Below are 25,695 nucleotides of genomic sequence, written 5' to 3' on the forward strand. Positions count from 1 at the left end.
CAGTATCCTGCATCACCCACCCAAGGTTATTTTCAGAGGGCAGAGAAAGGTTCAAAGGGACAAGTGTCCTTTTCCCCTCCCCCATAAAACCGAAAGTTGCACTAATTGTAGGAACAGAGGGGCAAAATATACTGTCGGGGATGCCCAAGTTTCGCTGGTGTCCTCCCAAGCATGAATTCTGTACCCACCCCTGCCCCACTATGCCTAAGTTCTATTAGGAGGTTTACCGCATTTTTCCCGAAATTATAGAAGAGAGGGGGACAAATGTTGCGTGAAGATTGGCCTTGCCGTGCATCAAAAATTGAAAATAAATAGAGTTATAATATGTTTGATTTGCGTAGAGCTACTTGTTTCCGAAAGCTTGATTATATTCTCAAGAAAATAGACTTTTCTTTAGAAGAATCAACATTTACAATTGCAAAGTTGTATTCCCAATCCACGCAGCCACAAGAGATAGAGCAACTCCGGACATATCAGTCGATTCAAAGCGAAAAATTATTTAAGAATTCAACCCTAAGTCAAAATAGGGAAAACGCGCAGATGCACCGTTTTTTGGAGTTTGACGGGTGATTTTCAGAGGACCCATGCCATTCGTAGCAGAATAACCCGTTGATTAGCGTTACATTAGGACAGTGAATCTTCCTTCTGTAGATAGACAAAACATTTTCATCTAAGACATACCCATCAACTGGGAACTTCCAAAAATAAATGGAACGAACTGAAAATCATCCAGACTCCAGACCCCATGACTGCCAGCTGGTTCCATTCTGTAAGTTATTTGCAGACGGCGGACTAAATCGATGTAACTGAAAATAAGGTATAAAAGTTCAGAGAGAGAGAGAAATATTTATAGATTTATAGATATATATATATATATATATATATATATATATATATATATATATATATATATATATATATATATATATATATATATATATATATAGATAGATAGAGAGAGATAAAGAGAGAGAAAGCGAGAGAGAGGGAAAAAGAGAAAATGAGAGGGATTTTTAACGACTATTTTCTCTATTAAATTATCAAACTCTTCTTTGGTAAATATTTATTCTTTGTTTGTGTAGATCTAGCCTTTACGACAGCCATATTTTGCGAGGTTTTTTTCTCCAAGAACATACGTTTTAGATCTAACTTTTCTGGGACAGATATGGTGCGTTTGATCAATCTTGGAAGAGCCCCTTAACCCCGCTCTATGAGTTCAGGTATGATGGTTCATCATCTAAGCGTTCAACTTTTAACATTTTACAAAATTTAGTGCCAAAGGGCTTGGGGCGATAATTTGATTAATGGATATGTCGATATTTTTACCTTCAATAGTCGATATTTGATATATCGATATTTCGAATCAGTGTCTCTGCTCAGATTAGCTCATAGGTTAGAGAAAGTTCAGTGACAAAAAATTAAATAAACAGTATTTTTCATATTTTTTTTCAAACTTCGAATTTGATAAAATCAAACAATAAAAAAATATCAACTAAATAAATAAATAACCCGAAAACTCATATTGAAATTACTCAGGACAAAGAAAAATAAACTACCAGCTATTTATGGCTATTTAAAAACCGCAGCACGTCAATGCTTTCCCCTGAGAATTGATTCCATCTTTCCGAGATCTACTGAGCAGCCTTAGAAAACATTCTTAAAAGGGACAATGGTGGCGGCCACGGACCTTAATTCGTATTGGTACAAATTAATTGGTAATTCGTATTGGAATTCAATGACAATATCGTATTGGTATTACACAGGACTACACAGAAAGACTACATTTATTACAAGCAGAAAAAGGCCATTCAACGCAGTATTCAAAAATTACAATCCCAATATAGAAACTTATATACTCTCCCCTCCCAGCAAAAAAAAAATAGAAATGAACACGAACTCAGACTGCTCTCTTTTCCTTTCAACCTAAGCTTATCTCTTTTCCTATCACGTTATGCATATGAAGTTTTTCTATAAGTCTGAAAAGGTCATATAACATATTATTTTATCTTATTCATTGCAAAAAATAACATAAATTATAATAATCACTCCCCTCCCCAGAAAATAAAAAATTTACTACTCTTCCTTTATTACTTCAGTATCATATTTAGAAACCTGGACAATTGTCATTTTTAAAGTCGTCTACCTGATCCCTGAACACTCATGGGTATCACCTTCAAAAAGTTACTTCTTAAATCAAAGGGCTGCTGACGCCCAGTCAGAATGTGTGCCACATCCTCAATTCCTGTGTTGCATCTGGGGCAAGAGTAATTTGTTTCTGAGGCAACCCTTCTTCTTTCAAAAACTTTTTTTTTGTTATTTAATGGCAGACAATTTGCTCGAATACGAATCCGTGTCCCTAATATCTCAGACAGTGAAACTAATTTAAAACAGTATTAAAAACCGGAAATCTCTAAATTATGCATGAAACTTCAACGTTTCTGATCTCCTTACTGCCCGGGTCCAAATCTGGATTTCCTAGTATTCTATTTTATTTCTAAACCAAGCCAGAAGAGACTTCCACAATTTCAGGGATCAGTCTTTCTTGGGCCTGTAGATCTCTACTGAAAATCTCCAGAGCCATGATAGATTCGGCTACAGGCAAAGCATGTCTTGTGTTGACTACTAAAACTTCGTGGTGAAACCCCCACATACTGGCTTTATTCTGTAGTGACAGAATCAAAGTGACTGTCACGGGACTTGCATCAACAGATACAGATTCAGCAGCCAGCAAGACCAAATCCTTTCCTCTTGCAATTTTACTCTCAACTTGGAGAAGATCATCAGGAGAGATATACTATACTACAAACTACAATTCACTGCAGCACCAAGCCATCCACAACCAACACAACTACGCAAGCTCCTTCAACCCAATTCACTACAAAGTCTCCCCCTTTACTCCCTCCCAAGAAGTTCCAAGTTACTTTAACTCTTTTCTTAGGACATCAAGGCACCCCTTTCGGGAGCAACCTGCTTTTTGTTTGGCCCTACACTGTTGGCCACAAGGACGATCTTTAACTAGTTATTGTCCTTCATCCACTTCAACCTGTCCTAACCATTTCACCCTTTCTCTCATTACAGCTCTAGAAGGCGGGATTGAACGACATTTTTCGCACAGCTTACTGTCTGGGATACGATCAGTCAGTGTGTACCAAAACAATCTGTTGGCAATTTCTCTCGAAAAATCCCGCAAATTCTCCTCCGTCATTCAGACTGCCCACACTTCAGATACATACTTTACCAATATCATCATTGTAACATCCAATATTCTAATCTTGATTAAAATACTTATCTTCCTATTCTTCCAAAGTTTTTCAGCAGTGAAGAAACACTCTGGGCCTTGGGTTTTCTACTTTTAGCATTTTAACAGCACCGAACTTCTTCACTTTTAATACTGCCTAGGTAAATGAAACTGTCCAATAGATCAATCTTCTCATTAGCCAACATCACTTTTTTACCGTCAGTTACTCCCAGTCTGAGCAACTTAGTCTTCTTAACATTTATTTTTAAACATGTTCTTCCACATTGAAAATTCACTTAAGGAGGCTCCAATCATCAGCACAATCTATGTCTAGGAGAGTTTTACTTCCCCAATTGATTCCGTGTTCTTTCATTACCTTTGCCGTGCTCATCAAAATATCCATTCAGTTCATCAAAATATCCATATAAATGGGATACAAACTAACTGCTAAACTCCTGGTTTAATACGAAACCAGCTACTAACCTCTTTTTTACCTTAACCGCATCAATGTCATTCTTGTACATAGCACTTATCACTTTAATGTATTTATCTGGTGTACAGCACAAATAGGACCTTCGCTAAAGATTTTCTACCGGCAACTCAGGAGACAAATACGTTTTCTTGAAACTTGGACCAAGGTGTTAAAGGTGCGAATACAAAGGCTTAACAGCCTAGATCCAGCAAAGCCTTTCATATGTTCTCAGCCACATTTGAGATTCTACCCTCACTAAACGTAGTACGAATTTACGAGCAGGATATGTATCTGTATGTATGAGTCAATGGATTGAATGCGTTATTCCTCTTCTTCTCGGCCATTTGCGAATCATTTTCTTTTTCGTTGAATCTTTTCGGCTGGAAGTTCAACGTTAGATGTCAGAAAAAGCCAAAAATGAAAAAAAAATCCAATATCATTTTTTATATCGATATTTACGTTTCGATATTCAATATCGATATTCGGTCCGATATGTCGATATTCAATATCGCCCAACACTATTGATTAGCGTCTAACTACATTCGAATCAAGATTAGAATACTGGAAGTCATTTTGATGACAAAGGTCGAGTATGGCTCTGAATTCTTGAATTTTTTACTTAATCTTAGGTATTCTTCTGACAGACCGTATGTCAAACAATAGGCCATACGGACAATGAGGTTCGATCTCAATTTTCTTGGGCTAAAATAAAAGAAAGCTTAAAATGGCTTGGCCATGTTTTTGCATGAAGGATGTTATACAACCAAAAATCATCTTTTTCTTCCATCTACTTGGCCAAACGACGACCATGTTGCCCCCCAATGGATTGGGGAGAGGTCGTAAGAAATTGGAACTTGATGGGAGGACGTAGAGAGTAGAACTTTAAATAGATTGTGGTGGAGGCCTATATATAATCTATTTAAAGCCTGGTATGGAGGCTATATATATAATATAGCCTGGGCAACTACGTTGGCCTCAAGCGGCTTTGTGCTGCATCTACAATGACATTCACTAAAAAAAAAAAAAAAAAACATTACTACACATCAAATGACAAGAAGAACTTTTTCATCATTAAACACAAAATGCCTTTCAGAAGACAGAATTTACCCGTTCAAGGCTTATCCTTTTCCCCTGGACAACACTCCTGGAGATTTCATCCTTCCGGACAATTCCACCAGACCCTCTCCCCCTCCACAGACAATTACATCTCCCCCTAGGGAAATTCTCTCCACATTTGAAATTGAGCAGCCGAATGAAAAATATGACAAACAAAAAGAAAGAAATATCAGATTTCGGAATTACCTTTCTATATTCTAAATGTAAGTAGAATATATTGTGAAGAATAACCTATAGGATTTATCTTTACACTTTTATTTCTTTCAGTTCTTTTTATCATGTTTTTGGGGTTGAGGGTTGAATTATCATAACAGAGCAATATTAAGGTTAAGAAAAATGATTAAGGAATATCTAATTGCTGACAATTGTGCAAAGGATGCCCTACGATAGAAGTAAACAGAGATACAGACTGGGACTGAGAATCAAGAGTAATTACTACCCGTGGACTTGGTCTGGCACCGATATATGTAATATGTGATGTCACTCCACCCCTTGAGATCTAGTAATCGTCCGCTAGGCATACATCAGAAGGTTTTCCCGTCTAAAGTACCTTTAGGCTACTGAATTTAAAAAAAAACAACAATTTTTTCTAACTGAAAGTACGGAGCGAAATTAAAATTTTGAAACGAATATAAATTATCCCATATATGAAAGGGATTGTCCCTCTTCAAAGCCGCGCTCGTTACGCTAAAGTTTTTTTATTACTTTAGAAAGCGCAGTTTGTGACAAAGTCAAACTTTAGCGTTAAGAGCGAGGTGCTGAGGAGGGGACAACCCCCTTCATATACGGAATAAGTTCTGTTCGTTTTAAGTTTCAAAGTCACTCTTTACTTTCAGTATTTTTTTTTATTTAAATTCTGATCGTTTCTTAAATAATGCCAGGGAGCCTAGCTCATCTCCACGGAAAAATTCCTCAACCCCGCGGATATATCATCTAGACAATTCAATCCTGGTAAAAACTTTACCCCAGAAAATTACCCTTAACATCTCCAAGCATAAAATTGAGTCGGCAAAGAGAAAGTAAGACATAAGAAGAATTTCGTACAGGAATTCTGGCAAATTCCCCCCATGTAAAATTTTCCACTGAAAAATTTAACCCCTAGAAACTACCCTCCTCATTGAAAATTCTACCTGAAGATAATCCCCCCAACGAAAAATCCCCCCCACCCGAAAAACGTATTCATAGTTCCCAATAAAAAATACTATAAGTAAACAAAGGACAAATTCCACAACTTAAAGACCTTTCACCAGAGGCTGTGGGGGTCTTGTTATCTCCAAAGACATAGTCATTCACACAGGCATGGTTATTCATCCTTTCAACTAAGTTCAAAAAAATGATTATCTAAAAATTTGATTAAACGATTTTGAGTGAAAATGGGCGTGGGAGGGGGCCTAGTTGCCCTCCAATCCTTTTTGTCACTGAAAAAAAAATCTATAACTTTCAATTTTTGTTGGAATGAGCCCTCTCCCGATATTTTAGGACCACTTGGTTGATACGACCACCCCTGAAAAAAAGGAAAACAGGACAAATTCCTCATTTTTGCAGATAGGAGCTTGAAGCCTCTACAGTAGGGTTCTCTAGTACGCCGAATCTGATGGTGTAATTTTCACTAAGGTCCTTTGATTTTTATGGGGTGTTTTCCCTTTTTTTCGAAAATCTGGCAAATTTTCTCAGGCTCGTATCCTTTGATGGGTAAGAAACTTCATGAAACTTATATATTTGGAATCAGCATGACAAGTTAATTGTTTCGATACATCTATCGGTATCAAAATTCCGTTTATTATAGTTTCGATTACTACTGAGCCAGGTCACTCCTTGCTTAGTTCGCTACCACGAACTATTTGATTTAATATAAATAACATGAAATCAAATTTCAAGTTAGAGCCAAGCAAATTTAGAAGGCAGAGAACTCTCGATTTCAAACAAGTAAGCAAACTGGTGCATTTAACCTTTTTGTCACCCTGCTATGGTAACTCAGCCCCAAACCCCCAAAAACACTAATAATAGAATTGAAAGAGATATAAATATAAAAATAATTACCTACTATGATATTCTGCACCAAAAATTCTACCAATGAATGAATAAATGAATGTGTTTTATTGTGTTTACTTCAAAGATACAAAATCCATATTTTGATTTTCTACCAATATTTTGGAACATAGGTGCAACATTCAAGATCTCTTCTTTTCTTCATTCTTTTTATTTGTCTTTCTTTTTTGGACTCTCAATTCTACATGTGGGTGGGGAGGGGAGAATTTCCTTGAGGGTAATAGTCTGCAGAGGAATTTCCCGGGGAAAATTGTCCGTGGGAAGGAATGTTCCACGGGGGGTGGGGGTTCGGGGGAATCAGACGGGCATCAATAGGCCAAGTTCATATAAAATGCAAATTTTACAGTAGATGATTAGTGCTTTAAAAAGAAAAATGAATCTTCTTTTCATGGACTTCTTCACACTAGGCTCCAAACCACTCCAACAGTATAAAATGGAACTTACCTATTAAACACTTTCAGTACAACAGCAGTTTGGTCTTCAGCTAAAAATGCTTCAATTTTGAAAAGACAGCACAAAAACATTAAGAATGCCATCTCATGACCACTTCCATAATCAATCCTAGTTGAATTACCAAAAGATTCAATAATATAGGCTCGTATTTCGGGAATGAAGGAATGAAATTTTTCAGGTAAGGCTTCTTTTAACAGGGATTGTGCTTCCTAAATGCAAAAGAAAAATGAATTAAAACTATGGTTTATAAGCGTAGAAACTCTACTATAAAGGTTTTTATGCTTATGATATTTGGCTATATAAATAAAAAATAAATAAATAAAAAACACATAAATGGAACACATGCCTTAAAAAGTAATATGTAATGTATATACCAGGATACCCAAGAGCCTAAACAACACAGGTATATAAGTCTAGAAATGAAATAAGAATGGTATAGCTTTATTCATTCATAATCCAATGAATCATCATATGTAGCAACGGTGTGCACGTAACTCAACCCCGATTTAACTTATCCTGCGTGCAAATCAACCTTTGTGTAATTCGACCCCCATTTAACTCAACCCCCGCTCAAATCAACTCCATTCGGTAAGGAATGGCAATCTATGATATTTGGAAAAAGCTTAAAACAAGAAATCTAATAGTACATTTTTATTTTATTAGCATATTTCTATTAGATGCGGTCAACCACTAACAATTTATCCCCATTCAACCAAGCGTAATTCAACCTAACCTGCTGCAAGGTTTGAATTGAATTGGGGTTGACTTATATGAAGATTAAAATTACACGGGGGTTGATTTGAATGGCGGTTGGTTTTGATTGTCATGATGGTTGAGTTGAATGGGGGTTGGGCAAAATGGTTTCAATTGAAAACATATGATTAACTATGTTATTGCTAGAAAACCGAGATTGAAACCAGGTAGCTTTAGCTTCAAATCTTTAGATCCTTTTGGATGTCATTTAAATTAGATTAGAATAAGGCTAAGAGGAGGAATAACTTTTGGCAAATTCTAAGAACAATCACACTAACAGACATTGAGGAGTAGGAGCTCCACCCTCCTTTTCTACGCGTGGAGAAGAGGCACAGCTGGCGTCATAGGAGAAATTATAGCTCAAAAACATGATTTTTGACCCTTTATGTCCTTTTCCATTGAAAAAGTATGCTGATGACCCCCAAGAATTTACGCTTTCCGAGCATCTATTGTGCAGAAATAGCGACGAAGACCATACTGCCTTTCCATCACAAACATCAAGAACAGGAAGAACAAAAGAGGATTCTTTTCATTCTTTTCATAAGACAGTGGAAATCGAATTTCCACTGCGTCCAAAGGCTCTGAAGGCCCTGCGTCCAAAGGCTGTCCTCAGCAAAACATAAATATATAGGAGAAAAAAAACTTACAACAACATACGACCAATAAAACTAAAAGGAATTTTTTTTTTTTTAAACAGTCCTCGCATCCTTACTTCAGCGAAGTTCAGCCAGGACTGATACACAAATTGAGAAGAAACGAGGCAATTCATTGAAATGAAAGAAAAATAATTAAAAACACGTTTTTGGTGCTAATCTTGCTTTTTTGGCAGCTGACCTCAAAGGTCTATTTATGACTGGTTTTGTATTAATATCTACTGTTTTTAAAAAAATATAAGATCGTTTTTAATTAAATTTGTGTATAAAGAATTTAGTCAATATTCCCCAAGTCCCTATTTAAAAATTATTATTATTAGTCTTAGGTCTGATTTAAATTGCTTCTCGAACTACCTGCTTTAAGCCTAGGTCATTGGTAATAGGGACGGACTCTTCAAAAGTGTTTTGTGGCTAGATTTTTCAAATACACGGCTGCTTAAAGCAGAATCAAAAGAAACAGCAGCAATATTAGAATTTAGAGCTTTGATGATGTCATCTTTACACTGTTCCTAGGCTCTGCAAGTGCTAGGACTGCCGTCACTTCAAAACCGGAACAAAGCTCTGATAATGAGTTTTGGAAAGTTCTTGCTTTCTAAATCTCAGCACCGTGACATTCTACCTGATCAACCTCTACCATCAAGAACGAGAAAGCGAGATAAGTTAGTTCCCGTTAAAGCGAAAACAAGCCGATATGGTAATTCTTCCGTCCCCGTTTTCGTCGATATGCACAATAAGAGCTAATGTTTATAGTTTGATTTATATTTACAAGGGTGGTTTGATTCTCAATATGTTAGAAATAAACGCAATCAGTAATAGCTGCCAAGTTTTGCTATTAAATCTGTCCACTACTACTACTACAAAATTCTGGCGAGTTCTACCTATATTGTATTTGCCACAGTCGCATGGTATTTGATAGACTCCTCTTTGACGAGTAACTAGGGTTTTATCTTTACCAGAATCTAGGCAATTTATGATTTTGAAATTATTGGTAAATACAACATACAGATTATTTTGCGTGCAGACTTTTTTAAGACGCGTCGTAATTTTTGGGATGTATTGGAGGTAGATAATGTTTGAGGGCTTATCGGGATTCTCACATGGTTAACTACCATTGATTTTACGGGACTGTCTTTTCAGTCTATGGTTAATTGTATTATTAAGAAATAAAATAGGATACTCATTTCGAAAAGTATGTTCCTCATAAAGTTACTCGCCAAAGAGGGGCCTATCAAATACCATATGACTGTGGCAAATACTATGTAGGTAGAACTCACCAGAATTTAGAGACACGCCAACAACAGCATAAAGATGACATCATCAAAGCTCTAAATTCTAATATTGCTGCTGCTTCTTTTGATTCTGCTTTAAGCAGCCGTGTATTTGAAAAATCTAGCCACAAAATACTTTTTGAAGAATCCGCCCTTATTAGCAATGCCCTATGCACAAAGCAGGTAGTTCGACAAGCAATTGAATCAGACTTAAGATTAGTAATAATATTCCCTTAAATAGGGACTTGGGGGAATATTCACTAAATACTAATAAAAACATTTACCTTTGCTGAAGTCAGGATGGTAGGACTGTTTAAAAAAAATTTCGTTTTAGTTTTATTGGCGGTGTTCTTCTATATATTTATGTTTTGCTCAAGACGGACCTAGGACATTGGGCCAAAATATTCATTCAAATTAAATTTTCACTATCTTCCAAAAAGAATTCCCTATTGATCTTCTTTTTTTTTATGTTTCCTATTGTGCAATTTAAGAAAATCATAGACAAGCTCCGTAAAAGATGTGAATTTAACTAGGGAGAAATTCATCACAATTATTGAATTTTATACAAGGTTTTATCTTTTACATGTCACAATCATTTACAGTATAGTTAATAACTTATTTATTCACAATAGTCTAAGTTGCAGGAGATCATACAGGCAAAAGGGAAAAAAAGTAGAGACTTTAGGGACTTTTGGGGTTGAAAATATGAACCATTCAGAGACCAATTTCTTATATAAAACAATTAAAATTACCGCCAAGAAGCGCCAGCTTAACTTCAGTTAGGTTTACTCTGGCTTATCATACACTGTCCGTCGTTAAAACAAGAGAAACATTTTTATCTCTAAAGCTTACAAGAATACAGAAAAGTCTCTTGTGGCTAACATAGCGCTGATAATCAGGCATATTGTCGTCGGAGCAGTAATACAACAGCCAATATTTTCAGTCAGGCAAAACCACTACCATGTCTATACAAACAAACTGTAAAAAAAAAGAGCTAAGAGCTCATATGGCACTTGTAACGAGGCCGGACGAGTCAAGAGCTCATATAGTATGAGCTCTAGCAAAATTCTAAGAATCAATAGATTGATATAAAAGGAAATCAGAGGCTTAAGGCCGGTCAGGATTTAATATAAGAGCTCTGAGTCACACACCTACCAATTTTCATCCTCCTAGCACGCCCAGAAGCACGAAATTCACCAAAGCACTGAACCAACCCCCTAACTCCCCCAAAGAGAGCGGATCAAGCACGGTTACGTCAATCACGCATCTATGACATTTGCTTATTTTACCCACCAAGTTTCATCCCAATTTCTGTACTCTAAGCGTTTTCTAAGATTTCCGGTTTCCCTCTCCAAATCCCCCCCCCCAATGTCAACAGATCTGGTTGGGATTTGAAATGAGAGCTCTGAGACATGAGTTTCTTCCGGTCACCCGTTCTTAAGTTAAAATGCTACAATTTTTCTAATTTTTCCGAATTACTCCCCCCCCCCAACTCCACCAAAGAGAGTAGATCCGGTCCGGTTATGTCAGTCACGTATCTTGGACATGTTTTTATTCTTCCCACCAAGTTTCATCCTAATCTTTCCGCTTTAAGTATTTTCCAAGATTTCCGGTACCCCCCCCCCAACTCCCCCCTCTCAATGACGCTAAATCCGGTCGATATTTAAAATAAGATATCTGAGTTACGAGGTCCTTCTAAATATGAAATTTCATTAAGATCCGGTCACCTGTTCTTAAGTTAAAATGCTACAATTTTTCTAATTTTTCCGAATTACTCCCCCCCCCCAACTCCACCAAAGAGAGTAGATCCGGTCCGGTTATGTCAGTCACCTATCTTGGACATGTTTTTATTCTTCCCACCAAGTTTCATCCTAATCTTTCCGCTTTAAGTATTTTCCAAGATTTCCGGTACCCCCCCCCCCAAACTCCCCCCTCTCAATGACGCTGGATCCGGTCGATATTTAAAGTAAGATATCTGAGTTACGAGGTCCTTCTAAATATGAAATGTCATTAAGATTCGATCACTCCTTCAGCTAAAAATACCTTATTTTTTCCAATTTTTCAGAATTAACCCTCCACCCCTCACCAACACCCCCAAATAGAGTGGATCCGTTCCGGTTATGTCACTCGCATATCTTGGACTTGTTTTTATTCTTCCCACCAAGTTCAATCCTGATCTCTCTGCTTTAAGTGTTTTCCAAGATTTCTGGTCCCCCCAACTCCCCACTCCCAATGACTCTGGATCCGGTCGGGATTTAAAATAAGAGATCTAAGTTACGAGATCCTTCTAAATATGAAATTTCATTAAGATCCGATCACTCCTTTGTGAGTTAAAAATACCTCATTTTTTCTAATTTTTCAGAATTAACCCTCCCCCCTCCCAACTCCCCCAACTAGAGACGATCTTTTCAGGTTACGTCAATCACGTATATAGGACTTCTGCTTATTTTTCCCACAAAGTTTCATCCCGATCCCTCCTCTATAAGCATTTTCCAAAATTTTAGGTTACCCACACCCCAACTCCTCCAAATGTCGCCAGATCCGGTCAAAATTTAAAATAAGAGCTTTGAGACACGATATCCTTCTAAATATAAAATTTCATTAAGATTCGACCACCCATTCAAAGTTAAAAATATCTCATTTTTCCAATTTTTTTCAATTTAACCATCCCCCCTCCCCCCCCCCTCCCAGATGGTTGAATCGGAAAACCGACAATTTCTAATTTAACCTGGTCTGGTTCCTGATACGCCTGCCAATTTTTATCTTCCTGGCTTACCTGGAAGTGCCTAAAGTAGCAAAACCAGGACAGACTGACAGAATTCGCAAATTGCTATATGTCACATGGTAGATACTAAGTGCCATAAAAAAAGTGGGATACCAGATATCGTTCACTTATTCAGCTGACTTCGTATAGATCATTGGATGAAGTTTGTGTATTGACTACAACATAGCTAATTAAAACAAAATACAATAAAAGGGAGAATATCACACACAAAACCACAGCAATAATTAAGTTATTTTTTCAGGAATATTTTTAAAAGCATTCAAGATCAGCTCTTGTTTTCTTCCTTAAACAGTCAGGTCAACCATTCAAAAATCTGCCTTCAAGTTGTTGTCCTTTTCATGTTGAGGTTTAAGAGCATCAAACATGGCCTTTACCACCTATGTCCCAACTAAATCCTTTGACCTTAGAGCATTACCTTATCTTTGATTGCTTTTTCCTAAAGAATATCTAAAACAATATCCTGTACAGACAGCTGTTCTTTCCATTTATGAGCCTCTTTTTGATGCACGACACTCTTCCTTGCAACACTTTCTTCTTCTTTCATCTTTTCAGTTTTCTTGGCAGCTAAGCTTTTTGAGATTTTATCTATATGCCAATCCAGCAGACCTTGCATAGGAAATAATTTGTGAAGAGGTGGAAAATATTCAACTTGCCCACAGTACAGCTTCAGTGTATGTTTGAAGGTTATTTACGCATCAAGAGGTCTTTCAGCATCATCATCTGATGTTGGTTCAGCCTATTTTAATGCTGTGAGAAACTGCATTTTACATTTGCGGTTCCATGTGAAATGATGAGAGTAATGTGTGCAACAATGGTTAAATTAGGGTAGCTCCCATCCCTGTTATACATAAGGAGATGGGTCCAATAGTTTTGAACTTGTTAACTGCATAGTTCTTTAGGCTCATCTTCCAACTAGATAAAACACCACTTATCTTGTAACATGTCAACATGAGAACTAAGTGGCATAGCTAACACCATTTCAGCAGTCAGAGGATTTTTTCTCAAAATAAGAAGTAAGGAACTCCATGTGGAACAGCACATCTCCCTTACATGTAGATGAGTCTTGCTTTCAGATGTTTGGCACCAGTAATAAAATGTTCACAGATGCCCTAAAAGGAACTTAACCTTGGCCATTTACTTCCCATCTTCCAGAGCTGCTCACGTCTTTTTGCTGTATTCAACACTTTCAAAAGCCAAAAATAAGTCTTTATCATGGTGATCTATAACTGCCGGGTTAACCACCTCCCTCTGAAAATGCTCAACTTCAAGCAGAACAAATAACGAAGGTAACAAGGTGTCACAGTTTGAAAGCTAAAATATACATAGAGGCTAATCTTTCTGGAAAAAAGCTCAGAAAACCTAATGTGGTTCAGTGATGAAGTACAAAGAAAACGAAGTGCAGTTTGGCGTTGACCAGCTCTGACTTGAGTCATAAGAATAATCTTCTTATACTGAGAGTTATTTGCAAAGAATTCTTTTTTCCTAATGAAAAAATCAAGAAAATAGGTTCGCATGACTTTCTGCTATCCAATCACTCTTTCTGCTGCTTCTATGGGGGGAAAAGATGCATGATTATTCACTGGGTTGGACTGCACATCAAGAACTTGGGCTGCAGTACTGACTTGGGTTCTGAACTGGCTCAAAACTTCATATCTAAAAGGTTATCCATGGAGAGCAAATTGGAGTCCAATGACCATGTCTGCATTATCATCCCTGAGAACCTGTAGATTTTTATCAATCAAGTTCATCAATCATCAAAAGACAAAGAGGAAAACAAAGGCTTTGAAAGGAAATCACTGAAAACAGTGATAAAAGAAAATGGGATATTTAAAGAGCAGATGGTCAGAATTTACAAATAGTAAGTCCCAGCCGTGTTTCAGGGAATACCCTTACAAATGATATGCTATTAGGCCTGTATCAAGTTGATAGTACTCAAAATGCTCTCTTACATGCAACAACTATGTTTTCAATATAATAATAGCCAATCTATAACATAATAATTCAAATATAAATGTTTGCACCCAAATAGGCCTTTCTTAAATCTGAATATTCCACATTTTATTTTCTAACCTACTTCAATTACCCACCCTACAATGCAAGATAAAAATGTTCCATAGGCTGCCAGGAGTTAAAATTAGAACCTCATGACCAGAAAACATTGACCAATTAATTATAAACTGTTGAATCAAAAGAAACTACCATCTGAGCAACTGCAAACAGAAAAAGTAAAGAGTTGGCTAGCTGACAAAGTGAAAATAAGGTCATAAGACACTTTTTCAAAAAATAGGGACAACTGTGACTCTATAAGGTCCATCAGGAAGTCTAGAAACCAATATGCAAGAACTGAAATAGTTTAAATAGGCAACTTTGTACAAATTGACATCATAAAAATGTGGTCCTTAATATAAGAAAATTTATTTGAGCCAATGATAGTAAAAAAAAAATGAGGATGTGAAAGAAAAAAGCCACTATCTTAAAGTTAGTTGATAAATACTCACATTTGTAACTTTTTCCATCCAAATTCTAAAAGCTTTATTTCCAAATCTTTGGGGCTGGTCTATTGGAGGCGTCTCATCAACAAACACATTTAATCTATCAAGAAGTTTCAATATTCCATTTGTAATATCACTGGTATGGCACTCAGTCTTATTTGGTTTATTCTTCACTGCTTCATTAAGGAACAATATAAGCCCTACATAATCCTAAAAAAAGAAGAAATATAAATAAAGGTTAATTTGGCAAAAAACAAAAATCCGAGAGAGCTAACTCAAATTAAAAATGATCAACTTAGCCAAATTAGGATTTATCCCTAACCTTTTGTTTTTTTCTTCTTTCTTTATTTCTCTTCATTTCTTTTTTTGTCCTCTTTTGCATTACCAAAGAGTAAATCAAATTTGGTTTATATAGCGTCAGGTTTACAAACTTATATTCCTTGAAGATAAACTATTCAACCTGATTAATCATTCAATTTTCCCAATTACAAGTAATTTAAGAATTGTTATACCAAAAGCAAGCGAATTTCGAATTACCCCACGTGTCTTGCACACAAATATGCTAATAATAAGCATTAATCATTGAATTTTCAAACATGAAAAATTCTTAATGCTGAAAATCTAAATAGTTAATATCTAATTTCATGAAAATTATTATAAAAGGGAGCATAATGAGTGAAATAAATAGTTGACAAAGAAATGCAAAGATTAAGACATCTATTAAACATAACTGTTAGGCCTGACCTGCCCAGTGAGATATTCCCCCTTATCCCCCCCCCCCCCCATTTTCCCAGGGCCATTGCGCCTTTGTATATGATTGGTACTATTATTCTCCAGGTATGCAATATCAAATAAAACAGGAACAATGTTGCCATAACTGACTATAAGACAGTCTAAACACTTCTTTGTTAGACCCTCAACATCAAAGAGTGTAGCCAGTCCGTCTCTCCCCCTTAAAAATAGACTTATTTTGTCATGGGGGACATCCAGCCTTATATCAAAGCTTTATAAAGAGACCAAATTTGCAAGAGAAGACCAAAAGGAATATTTCTAATTTTAAGTAACACTCTGAAAAAAAAAAAACAGACTAAAGTAGAGAAGTTAGCAAAATCTTCAAAAGGTGTAGTGAAATTAGTTAAGTCTGAAATCATCTGATAGAAATTAACCTACCAGATCTCAGCAGAATCTGATTCTGATAAAACAGAAAATTTATAAGAAGACTAAGGTCTTTCTACAGAAGTTGTCCTTTGGAGTGGATTTGTTAGACTTTAAGGCAGAATATGCTAGATTGTGATTAAAATAGTTAGAATTTTTATAGGTTAAACTAAAGTGGTTTTATTATTATTGTTTTTTCATTATTTTAAAGAAAACAGAGTAAGCCATGTTCATTTATAATTTTAAAAAAATTATCAGTAATTTTTGTTTTATAATCTAATTAAGCAAATTTAGGTCAGTATAAATTTGTTGTAATGGGCTTCAAAATACATAATGGGCTTCAAAATACAAAATGCCATGAGCAAGATGAAAAACCTATGATGTATCTTGAACCATATTATAATTTATATTCTGGGATAAATGTTTTAAACTAACAATTGTCTTTGAAACTGAAAAAATGTATATTATTTACAAATGTATGAAATATTTAAAAAAAAACTAACATCAAAATAATGGCATGAGCCCAACTGAAATAAAAAACAAAAAATAAATTAAAGGTTCAGAACTCTCCTTATTTTTATAATCAGAACCTGGCCACACATAACATCTTCTGGTTTAACTTGCTACTTAACCATGATTAAATTCCAAGCCCCATAGCAGGATATAGGCATTCTGGGTGTTAAGGTAATGGACCTATATTACCTGAACCTCTACTGAATTTGGTTAGTCCACATATAATCCACATATAATAGCAATTATAAAAGCGAGTGAGTTTTGTGATTTTTCCAAATATGATGGTTGTAAAGTTAGAGATAAATTACTGAAGGCATTAAATATTGTTTTTTAAAAGAGAGAAAAACAAAGTAATTTTAGGAAAATCTTAATCAAGCCCCTTTATATACAAGGTGATAAAAGTGAGCTTAGTAATTCCAGAGGTATTAGCTTAATCACAGTAGAATACAAATTGCCACAAATCACAGCATGATAAAATTATTAGAATAAGAGGTGATGTATATAACATTTTAAAGAGAACAAGAGTGTGGTTGAGGAAGGGGAGAAGATAAATCAACCAAATTTCCCCTCTAGATTATAACCGAGAAACATCTGATTCCTTTAGTCCTCAGTTTTATAGATTAAAAACAGGCTTTTGGTTCAGCAGTTATTAAAGGTTTAGCAAAGGCACTATCACTGTATGGGATACCAGACAAGTACATGAAAGTAATTAATGCTAAATGTGAGAACAATTTTCTTGCAATAAGATAAGAAGAAAAGTTAGCAGTTGGTTTGGTGTTGAATCAGGAGTCAAGCAGAGGTTAGCTCCCACCCTTTTCCCTTAATGGACAAAAATACATCCTATAACTTTTTTAAAATGCCAAACAGTTGTAAAACCTGACTTATCTTATCATCCAGCATTACAACCATTTGCTGCTCTTTTTAAGGGTTTCCTTCATTGAAGCAAAGTACCTGCACAGAAGAGATAAGTAAGGATTTTCTTAAAGTAGTTTTCAGGATTTTTCTGAAAACTTTATTTCTGATGCAAAAGAATGGTGTGGATTCAGGATGATGTTATGATTTGAAAGCTATTAACTTTGTAGTTATGTCAGTAGCCCAGTAAATTAATTGGAAAATTTACTAATTAATGAGTGGGGTTGCACCAAAGAAACTTGGTCTCTCTCATTGGCATATCTCTCATTTATACACCTGTAATCATTACAACATTCTAATCTTCTGGGGAAGGAACATGTGCCCCAAAACCACTCCCTGGATCTGCCCCTGGTAAGCCATGTGAAAGGTTTTATGATAAATTTAGGAAATAGACTTATATATCTTTAAAACCTTATAAACTGAAATTACACAAAGGTGTAAGGTTTGAAACACTTTTCTTGTGCAGCAATTGAGCAGTGGATTTATTAACACAAAGATTACAATAAGGTCCTCAAAGGTCAGTGCAAGCAAATTACCCTGATGTGTGTCCCAGGGCACACTGGAATAGAGAATAATGAGATGGCAGATGAAGCCGCTAATGCTAAGACATTGTTGAGATGCTATGATCCACAATCTTCCATCCTAATATCTTAGAGTTCCTGGGGCAGTGATGAGGAGTTGGAGCAATGAGAGAGCAGAACAAAATTGGCATAGAAAGATGAGATATAAGGAAACAAAGGAATTACTCCCAAAGTTTAACCCCACCCTGAATAAGACTAAATGTTTTCTGCAACTGAAAGGGTCCAAGACAATAGAAGTTATAGAAGTCATAACAGGAACTGGAAATTTAAGGAAATATCTGTCCTAAATAAGGAAGGCTGAATCCCCATTAGGCTATGCCTGAAGTGCAAGATGGCCAATGTGAAAACAAGAAGGAATCTGATGGAAGAATATACAGCTAGGATTAGACACTGGCTTGAGGCATTTTATGATGTAATTGATAAACCAGAGGACATAGTAAGGAAAGAAGAAGTCTAACAGCTGGCATAAAATATGCTAAAGGTGAGAAGGCCAAATCCCTCACCAGTCCTACCTAACCACAAATGGAGCATAGTTTTGGGGTGTAAAGGCAATGGGCCTTGGAGATCTGAGTCTCAATCCAATGACAGTGATCCTTTTAATAATAATTGTGATCTCAGTGCCTTTTGGAGAGAGGAAAAGTGGAAGTAGGTACCTCAAAGCAACTTCCTGGGGGGAGGAGGGGGGTCATTAAAGCTTTGATACAGTTCTGGGTGTTTTATTTATGTGGCTCAACTACTTTCTAAATACAAAAAAATCCTGGTAAATTTGCTCTGATTGACCATATCTATAGGCAACATGCTAATGAAATAGAAAAAACAACACCATTGGATTTTTTATTTTATGCTTCCTTCTAAATATCATGGTTGATTTGATGAAAACATATGCTCCCCTTCCAAATGCAGTCTTACCACCATTCTCTATTACTTTATCATGTGATAACCTAGCCATGTCATGTCTTTTTTTTAACTAGCTTTTTCACAAACTTGATCTGGTGAAACACTTTCAACAAAGAGATTTTAATATATTTACAGGACAAAAAATATTAGCTAAGTGATTCTGGAATGTGAATACAATGGACAAAAAAAACACAATAATATGATTAACCTCAGGAAAATACTCTGTATTATAAAGGAACACTTTTGTTGCTTTAATATCTTCTTTTATTTTGTTTTACATGTCCTAGAGCTAGGGGTGCAACTTGGGTATGAGTTTTTTTAGGGGGGGGGGCATAAATAATGAACCAACATAATTATTCAGTTTGCCAACAAATGCTGACACACAAGCTAAATTTATCTAAAAGTACAAGCAAAATTTTAAGGTGTCAGGACTGTACATCAACACCTTGGAACTTTGAGTCACCCCTTTGCTGTGCCACTACCCAAAGCTACATCTATGACCATCAAGGAGGGTCAATCATCAAACAATTGACCATGATATTTTGGTAATGTATAAAATAAGGAGAACATTTGTAGTTTTCAACATAATTTAGCTATAATGAAAGTGAATACATCACTTGATGCCTTTTCTTATGCTCTTTCATAATTCAATAGGCTAATTGTTTCTGAAGGAAAATCTAACTTGGCCCCAAATGGTAAAACAGTTCATAGGCTAGTAGCCAACAATTAAAATATGCGTAAAAAACTTGCTTGTTTAAAAGAAATGGTAATTATTATTTTCCTTATTCTTATAGTGAAATTTTATTTTGAAAACAAATTTGTAGGAATTTCTAAGAAAAAAAGCCAAAAATCCCTTGAAAATGATATCATAGCAACTGACTATTTTAGAGGGGCTTCTTTTTTAAAATTTCTTCAAGTTTATTTTCAGTAGTATATAACAACTCTTAAGACTAAGGCAAATAATAGTTAGGCTACTATTCCTGAATTAGCTGTAAATGGCTTTTTTTCACTAGCCAGATTTTTTTTGATATTTCTGAATTTTGGTTAAGCTACTATGGGCTATTTTCAGCCTTTTAAGGACTCAAAATGTAATTCTCCCCTGAAACAATTATTGATTTGTAAAAGAGCATAAAAAGGTGGTATATATCTTGATTAACAGAGTATTCAGATAGCTAAGAAACAAACTTACCCTTATGATGAGAATTTCATCCTGAATCCAAATATGATAATTATTCCCATTAAAAATTAAATTTTAAACTCTTTATATACCCTCAAAGATGATACCTTTTAGCTCTTATTTTCCATACAGCTTAAAAAGGCTACCTGTGTCAAGATCTATCTTGCTCAAACCAGTTTAGTTTACCTGTAAATTGACAGTAAAACAATTGAGAATAAGTAAATTCATAGAAAATATATAATATTACCTACATATATAGATACGGTTAGAAAGGATAGGTTTTATTTACACTTAATTCAAAATAAAAACAAATGTCATTCTTAGATTCTGTATGAAATTCTGAGTGTTGAGGTAAGTCTATTTACTAGCTATCTGAATACTCTGCTAATCCAGGATATTTACCAAAAAGGAATTAATTTCACTTTCATCCCAACTAAATAATATTGAAAACTGCCAATTTACCAGATAGGCTATCTTATTGTGCTACTTTAAGTAGCATGCTCTCTTTAGATATATAAACCCAAAACAAATTGACCTAATCTAGAATTCTCTCCTTCTTTGGAAGAGCTTACACGATAAGCTTGCGATTTCTCCCATTTTGATACATCTGAAATGGTAAATATTTTCCTTTCTGGAATCATTTTATCCCGCGATTTAGTTCAGTTCTTCTTTGAAATAACAAAACTGCTTTTTTGCTTTGGCGAGCAGTGTTTTCCTGTGTGCAAGATTCAAACGATAGAAGGAGGGGCGAAAAACGAGTGGATCGGAAGTAGATGCTGTTAAGAGGAACACCTTCTAGATGATTATTGCTTTTTAAGAAACAAAATTAAATAAACCACAAAATAGTTATACCAGATTACACTCCAGAAGACAGTAGGATCCTTCAAGTTCAACTTGAGTCTTGTTCTTATTTGAATTATTGTTGCTGAAGACAAACCGAAAAAAGGTATACAAAATATGAACATTTTTTCTGTCTAACAAGACGAATTCTAATTCTAAAACTTATACGAGGTTATATCACCATCCTACAGTCTTTTAACCTCTTTAAATTCAAAAAATCTGAAAAACAATACATTACATGGAAACAAAACTAAACTTATTTTGGCTTTAGGTTCTCACTCACTCACTGTGAAAAAGTTCTCACTATATAAACCATATTTTTTTAATGGGTTGTGAAAAGTTCTGATCTGAGATTTTAAATTCAGTACCACCCCTTTGACAACTAGTAATTAACCATAAGAAGTAGGTAGGAGGTTGAAGTTTATATGTAACAATTTCAGTAACAACAAGAAACATTATTAATACTGATTCTTAACATGCAGAAGGTAATAATTTGAACTTGACTGATCAAAATCTATTTCCTCATAAAATTTAGTTCACGGATTGAACTCTTTTCCTCAAAAAATTGCTCTAAAAGTTTAGTTTTGATTTAATGAGTGGTTTTTAAGGGGGTAGTAACTTCTTTAAACACTCCTCTTACTTGAAGTAAGGAGATTTTTCGCATTTTAAGTCTCTCCTCACACTTAGCTCTCTTAACATTTTGGAGAATCCCAGTAATCCTATTAAAAATAAACAAAATATTGATAGAACAAGTCAAATGGAAATAAAACATTTATTATTTCGTTTTGTGAGGGAGCTACCCCTTTTAATAAGAGCACAAAGTCCGTTGAACGGGAATACAATATTTTTAAAATTCTATAAAACTATTCTTTAAAAAGCAGAGGATTGAAAAGGAGGCAGCCCCCTTCCCATAAGGAAAAATTCCCAAAATATTTTCTTTGAGTTTTTGTGACTATTGCCCAGGACCACTACTCGAACTGGACTTATTAGGAGTTTCAGAAAATCATATCCCAGGGGGTAGGAAGCATGAAATTAGGTAATATAGAATTAGTTTACTCAGTCAGGAAGGATAAGGCACATAGACAGGGAGTAGGACTTATGATGAATAAGGAAGCATCTAAGTCTTGTTTATGCTGGGAAGGTTTTAATAATAAAATAATAATCCCTCATTTTATGACTAAAAAGTTCAAGGTATAAGTTATAGTAGTATATGCCCCTGCTGAACTGAGTGACAGAGACACTAGTGACTCAAATGAATTTTAGAGTAGGGTAAGAGTAGAGTAGGTAGAGTAGAGTACTCTAGGTAAATTTGGTGTAGGAAAAGAAAACAGCAACACCTTTAGACTTCTACAATTTTGTAGGTATATTAATCTAGTTAATAAAGTGTCTTTGGGAAGACCATTAAGATTGCAGCCAGGAACATTAGTGAAAAGCTTTATGTTTAATAAAGATAAGAAGGGGTTTGCACGAGAATTATGTGAGTGATAGGTCATATGAAAACAAAAAGAATTTAAAGAAACTGGAGAAAGCATTAAAATATGAACTACGGAGGTGTAAAATAGAAGCCACGGATAAAATTGCCGATGATTTGGAAGATATAACTATATGGTATAATAGTAAATATTGTACTGGTATGTTAATAAATTGAGAGAGTAGTCGATTGGGACTTTTCCCAGTTAAAGAAAGAAACGGGGCCACAATTACCGATAAGGAAGGATTTAAAGAGAAGTGGGTGGAAGATTTTGAAAATATGCTGAATGGAGATATAGTTGCAGGAAAAGATACAGAGGAAAATGAAAAGTGTGTTATACCTTGAATGTGAAGGAAGATTTGTTTAGTGAGGAAGAATTGGCGACAGTACTAAAAGGATTAAAAAATGATAAGGCTCCAAGTGCTAATGGTGTGGTAAATGAGTTTCTTAAATATGGTAGCTTTGAGGTTAGAAATAAACTATTGAAGATTATGAATATGATTTTCGAAAAAAGGGGAAGTACCTAATGATTTTAGGAAAATCTTAATCAAACCAATTAATAAGAAAGGTGAAAAGAGTGAGTGTCGTAATTATTGAGGCATTAGTTTGGTCTCTGTAGGTAACAAATTACTTAGTAATATGATACTTTTTTGACTAAGAGATACTATAGACAAAGTTTTAAGAGAAGAACAGTACGGTTTTTGAAAAGGTAGTGGATGTGTTGACGAAATTTTCACTCTTAGGCTTATGATTGAGAAGTGTCTTAAATGTCAAACATCTAATGGTCGTCAGTTTTATAGATTATGAGGAAGCGTTAGATTCTACTGATAGAGGGATTTAGCAAAGGTCTTACCCTTGTGTTGGATACCAGACAACTACATTAAAGTTATTAGTTCTATGTACGAGAATAACACTACTGGGTTGGTAGGAAATGAGATTCGCAGCTGGTTTTGTATTAAATCAGGAGTTAATCAAGATTGTGTTCTATCCCCCTTTTTATGGATAACTCTGATGGACTTTGTCTTAAGGAGCACAAGGAAGGAAATCGGAGACCAAGGAATCAAATGGGGACGAGAAACTTCCCTTGACTTGGATTATGCTGATGATTTAAGCATCCTAGATGAAATTGTGAGCAAAATGAATTAAATTTTAGAGCTTTTGAGATTTCAGGGTGCTAGAATAGGTTTGAAGACTAATGTTAAGAAGATTTAGTCACTAAGGCTAGGAATAAGTGAAGAGGAAAAAGTGACCCTGTGTAACGGAAAGGTTGATCAGGTGGGCAGCATTACTTACCTTGGTAGTATTATTAGTAAAGATCGTGGGATTAGTAAAGGTGTTAAAAGTAGAATAGCCAAGGCTTAGGACGTTTTTTCACAGTTGAATAAAGTTTGGAAGAATAGGAAGACAAGTCTGCAAACCAAGATTAGAAAATTGGAAGAAACTGTGATGATAGTGGTCAAATCTGGATCTGAAGAATGGGTGCTCCGAAAAGCAGATGAAGGTTTACTAGATGTTTTCCGGAGAAATTGCCTACGGATTTTTCTGGGTACTCGGCTTACTAACTATATTTCAAACAATAGGTTATATGAAAGATATTCTTCAATCCCGCTTTCTAGGGCTATAATGAAAGAAAGGCTGAGATGGCTAGGGCACGATCTGCGGATGAAGGATGACAGAATGCCGAAGATTGTCCTTTTTGGCCTTCCATCTAGGGCTAAGCCGAAAGCAGGTTTTCCTCGTGTGAGGTAGTAGGATGCCATAAAAAAAGACTTAAAGGAAATGGGAACTTCCTGAGAGGGTGTAAAGAATAAGTTTTTGAATAAATTGGGATGGAGAAGGAGCGTGCGTAGCTTTGTTATTCTCAGGTGGCTTTTTGCTGTGGTTAGTTGTTATTAGTAGTAGTAGAATTATTAGCCCAGGCTGCACCTTACTTCAAGCTCTTTACAACGGATCATTTGAAAAACAGACACATAGATATAATAGAACAAGATCACATGAGAAGGTAGATAAACAACACTAGATAAACAAGACAAGCAAAGTTTCTAACGATCAAAAACCACGTCTGTGAAAAGGGATTTTACTTTTGATGCTGCAGCTCTAAAAGCTAAAGACTGAACAGTCTCAACATTTACCATTCTGAGGCTGTTGCAATTGAATTGACCCGCTTTAAAACTGAACTGTCAGGGGCTAAGTGGGCTTAGTCACTTTCTATGATTTCTTCACTTTATCTAAAGAGTTTAAAATAACATTACACCAACTAGTTTTTTACATTTTTCAGTTTTGATTATTTTTAAAAGGTTCAAAAGCCTTTTAGCTACATCATTTAAAAGTGTAACCGATAGAGATATTGAAACACTTTTTAAACGTTTTCCAATTTTGTATGTTCCGTTGGTGTTCTAGTACTTTTGACCTATTTCCAAAATAAAACTTTATTAGCCGTTCCATTATTCGTTTCGTACATATTGAAAATTAAAGCCAACTGTTGGGATTCGCTTTTAATGTTTCCCTTATTCAACGAATTAAGTCCAAAGAAAGCAAAATACTGTTAAATAGTTGTAACCTCCATTAATGTCTTGTAAAACAGATTTAAATGCTAAAAAGCCTATAAATTTTTACCTCAGAAATGTCTCTGGAGAAAGAGACAACATGTCCTATAACTTACCTGAATGAATTATGGTCTCTTGCACAAAATCGGCTAAATTGAATGCATACTGTTGCTGCTTTATGCGCCTCAGTATGTGAGAAGACCCAAGTCTAAGGAAGTAGGTAAGTAATACTAATTTGATTCTCAGACATCGGAGCCCAAGGAAAAGGTCTAAAAAAAAGAGAAGAGCCTGCTATGTCTGAGTTTGACCGTTTCTAAGATGAAA

General features: G+C 35.4%; 1 protein-coding gene across 2 annotated transcripts in view; it reads right to left on the reverse strand.

Moving 5' to 3' along the window:
• Positions 1–21,203, reverse strand: part of LOC136026200 (serine/threonine-protein phosphatase 2A activator-like) — a 41,327-nt gene extending 20,124 nt beyond the window's left edge. For both annotated transcript variants that reach the window (XM_065702526.1, XM_065702525.1), the window contains exons 1-4: positions 21,087–21,203; positions 15,286–15,489; positions 7,320–7,537; positions 682–806 (exon numbers count right to left, since the gene is read on the reverse strand). In XM_065702526.1, coding sequence (XP_065558598.1) covers positions 682–806; positions 7,320–7,537; positions 15,286–15,489; positions 21,087–21,155 — 616 coding nt within the window. In that variant the 5' untranslated portion in view covers positions 21,156–21,203. The remainder of the gene's footprint in view (positions 1–681; positions 807–7,319; positions 7,538–15,285; positions 15,490–21,086) is intronic.
• Positions 21,204–25,695: the final 4,492 nt, after the last annotated feature.

The sequence above is a fragment of the Artemia franciscana genome, chromosome 4 (assembly GCF_032884065.1).
Source record: "Artemia franciscana chromosome 4, ASM3288406v1, whole genome shotgun sequence".
NCBI lineage: Eukaryota > Metazoa > Arthropoda > Branchiopoda > Anostraca > Artemiidae > Artemia > Artemia franciscana.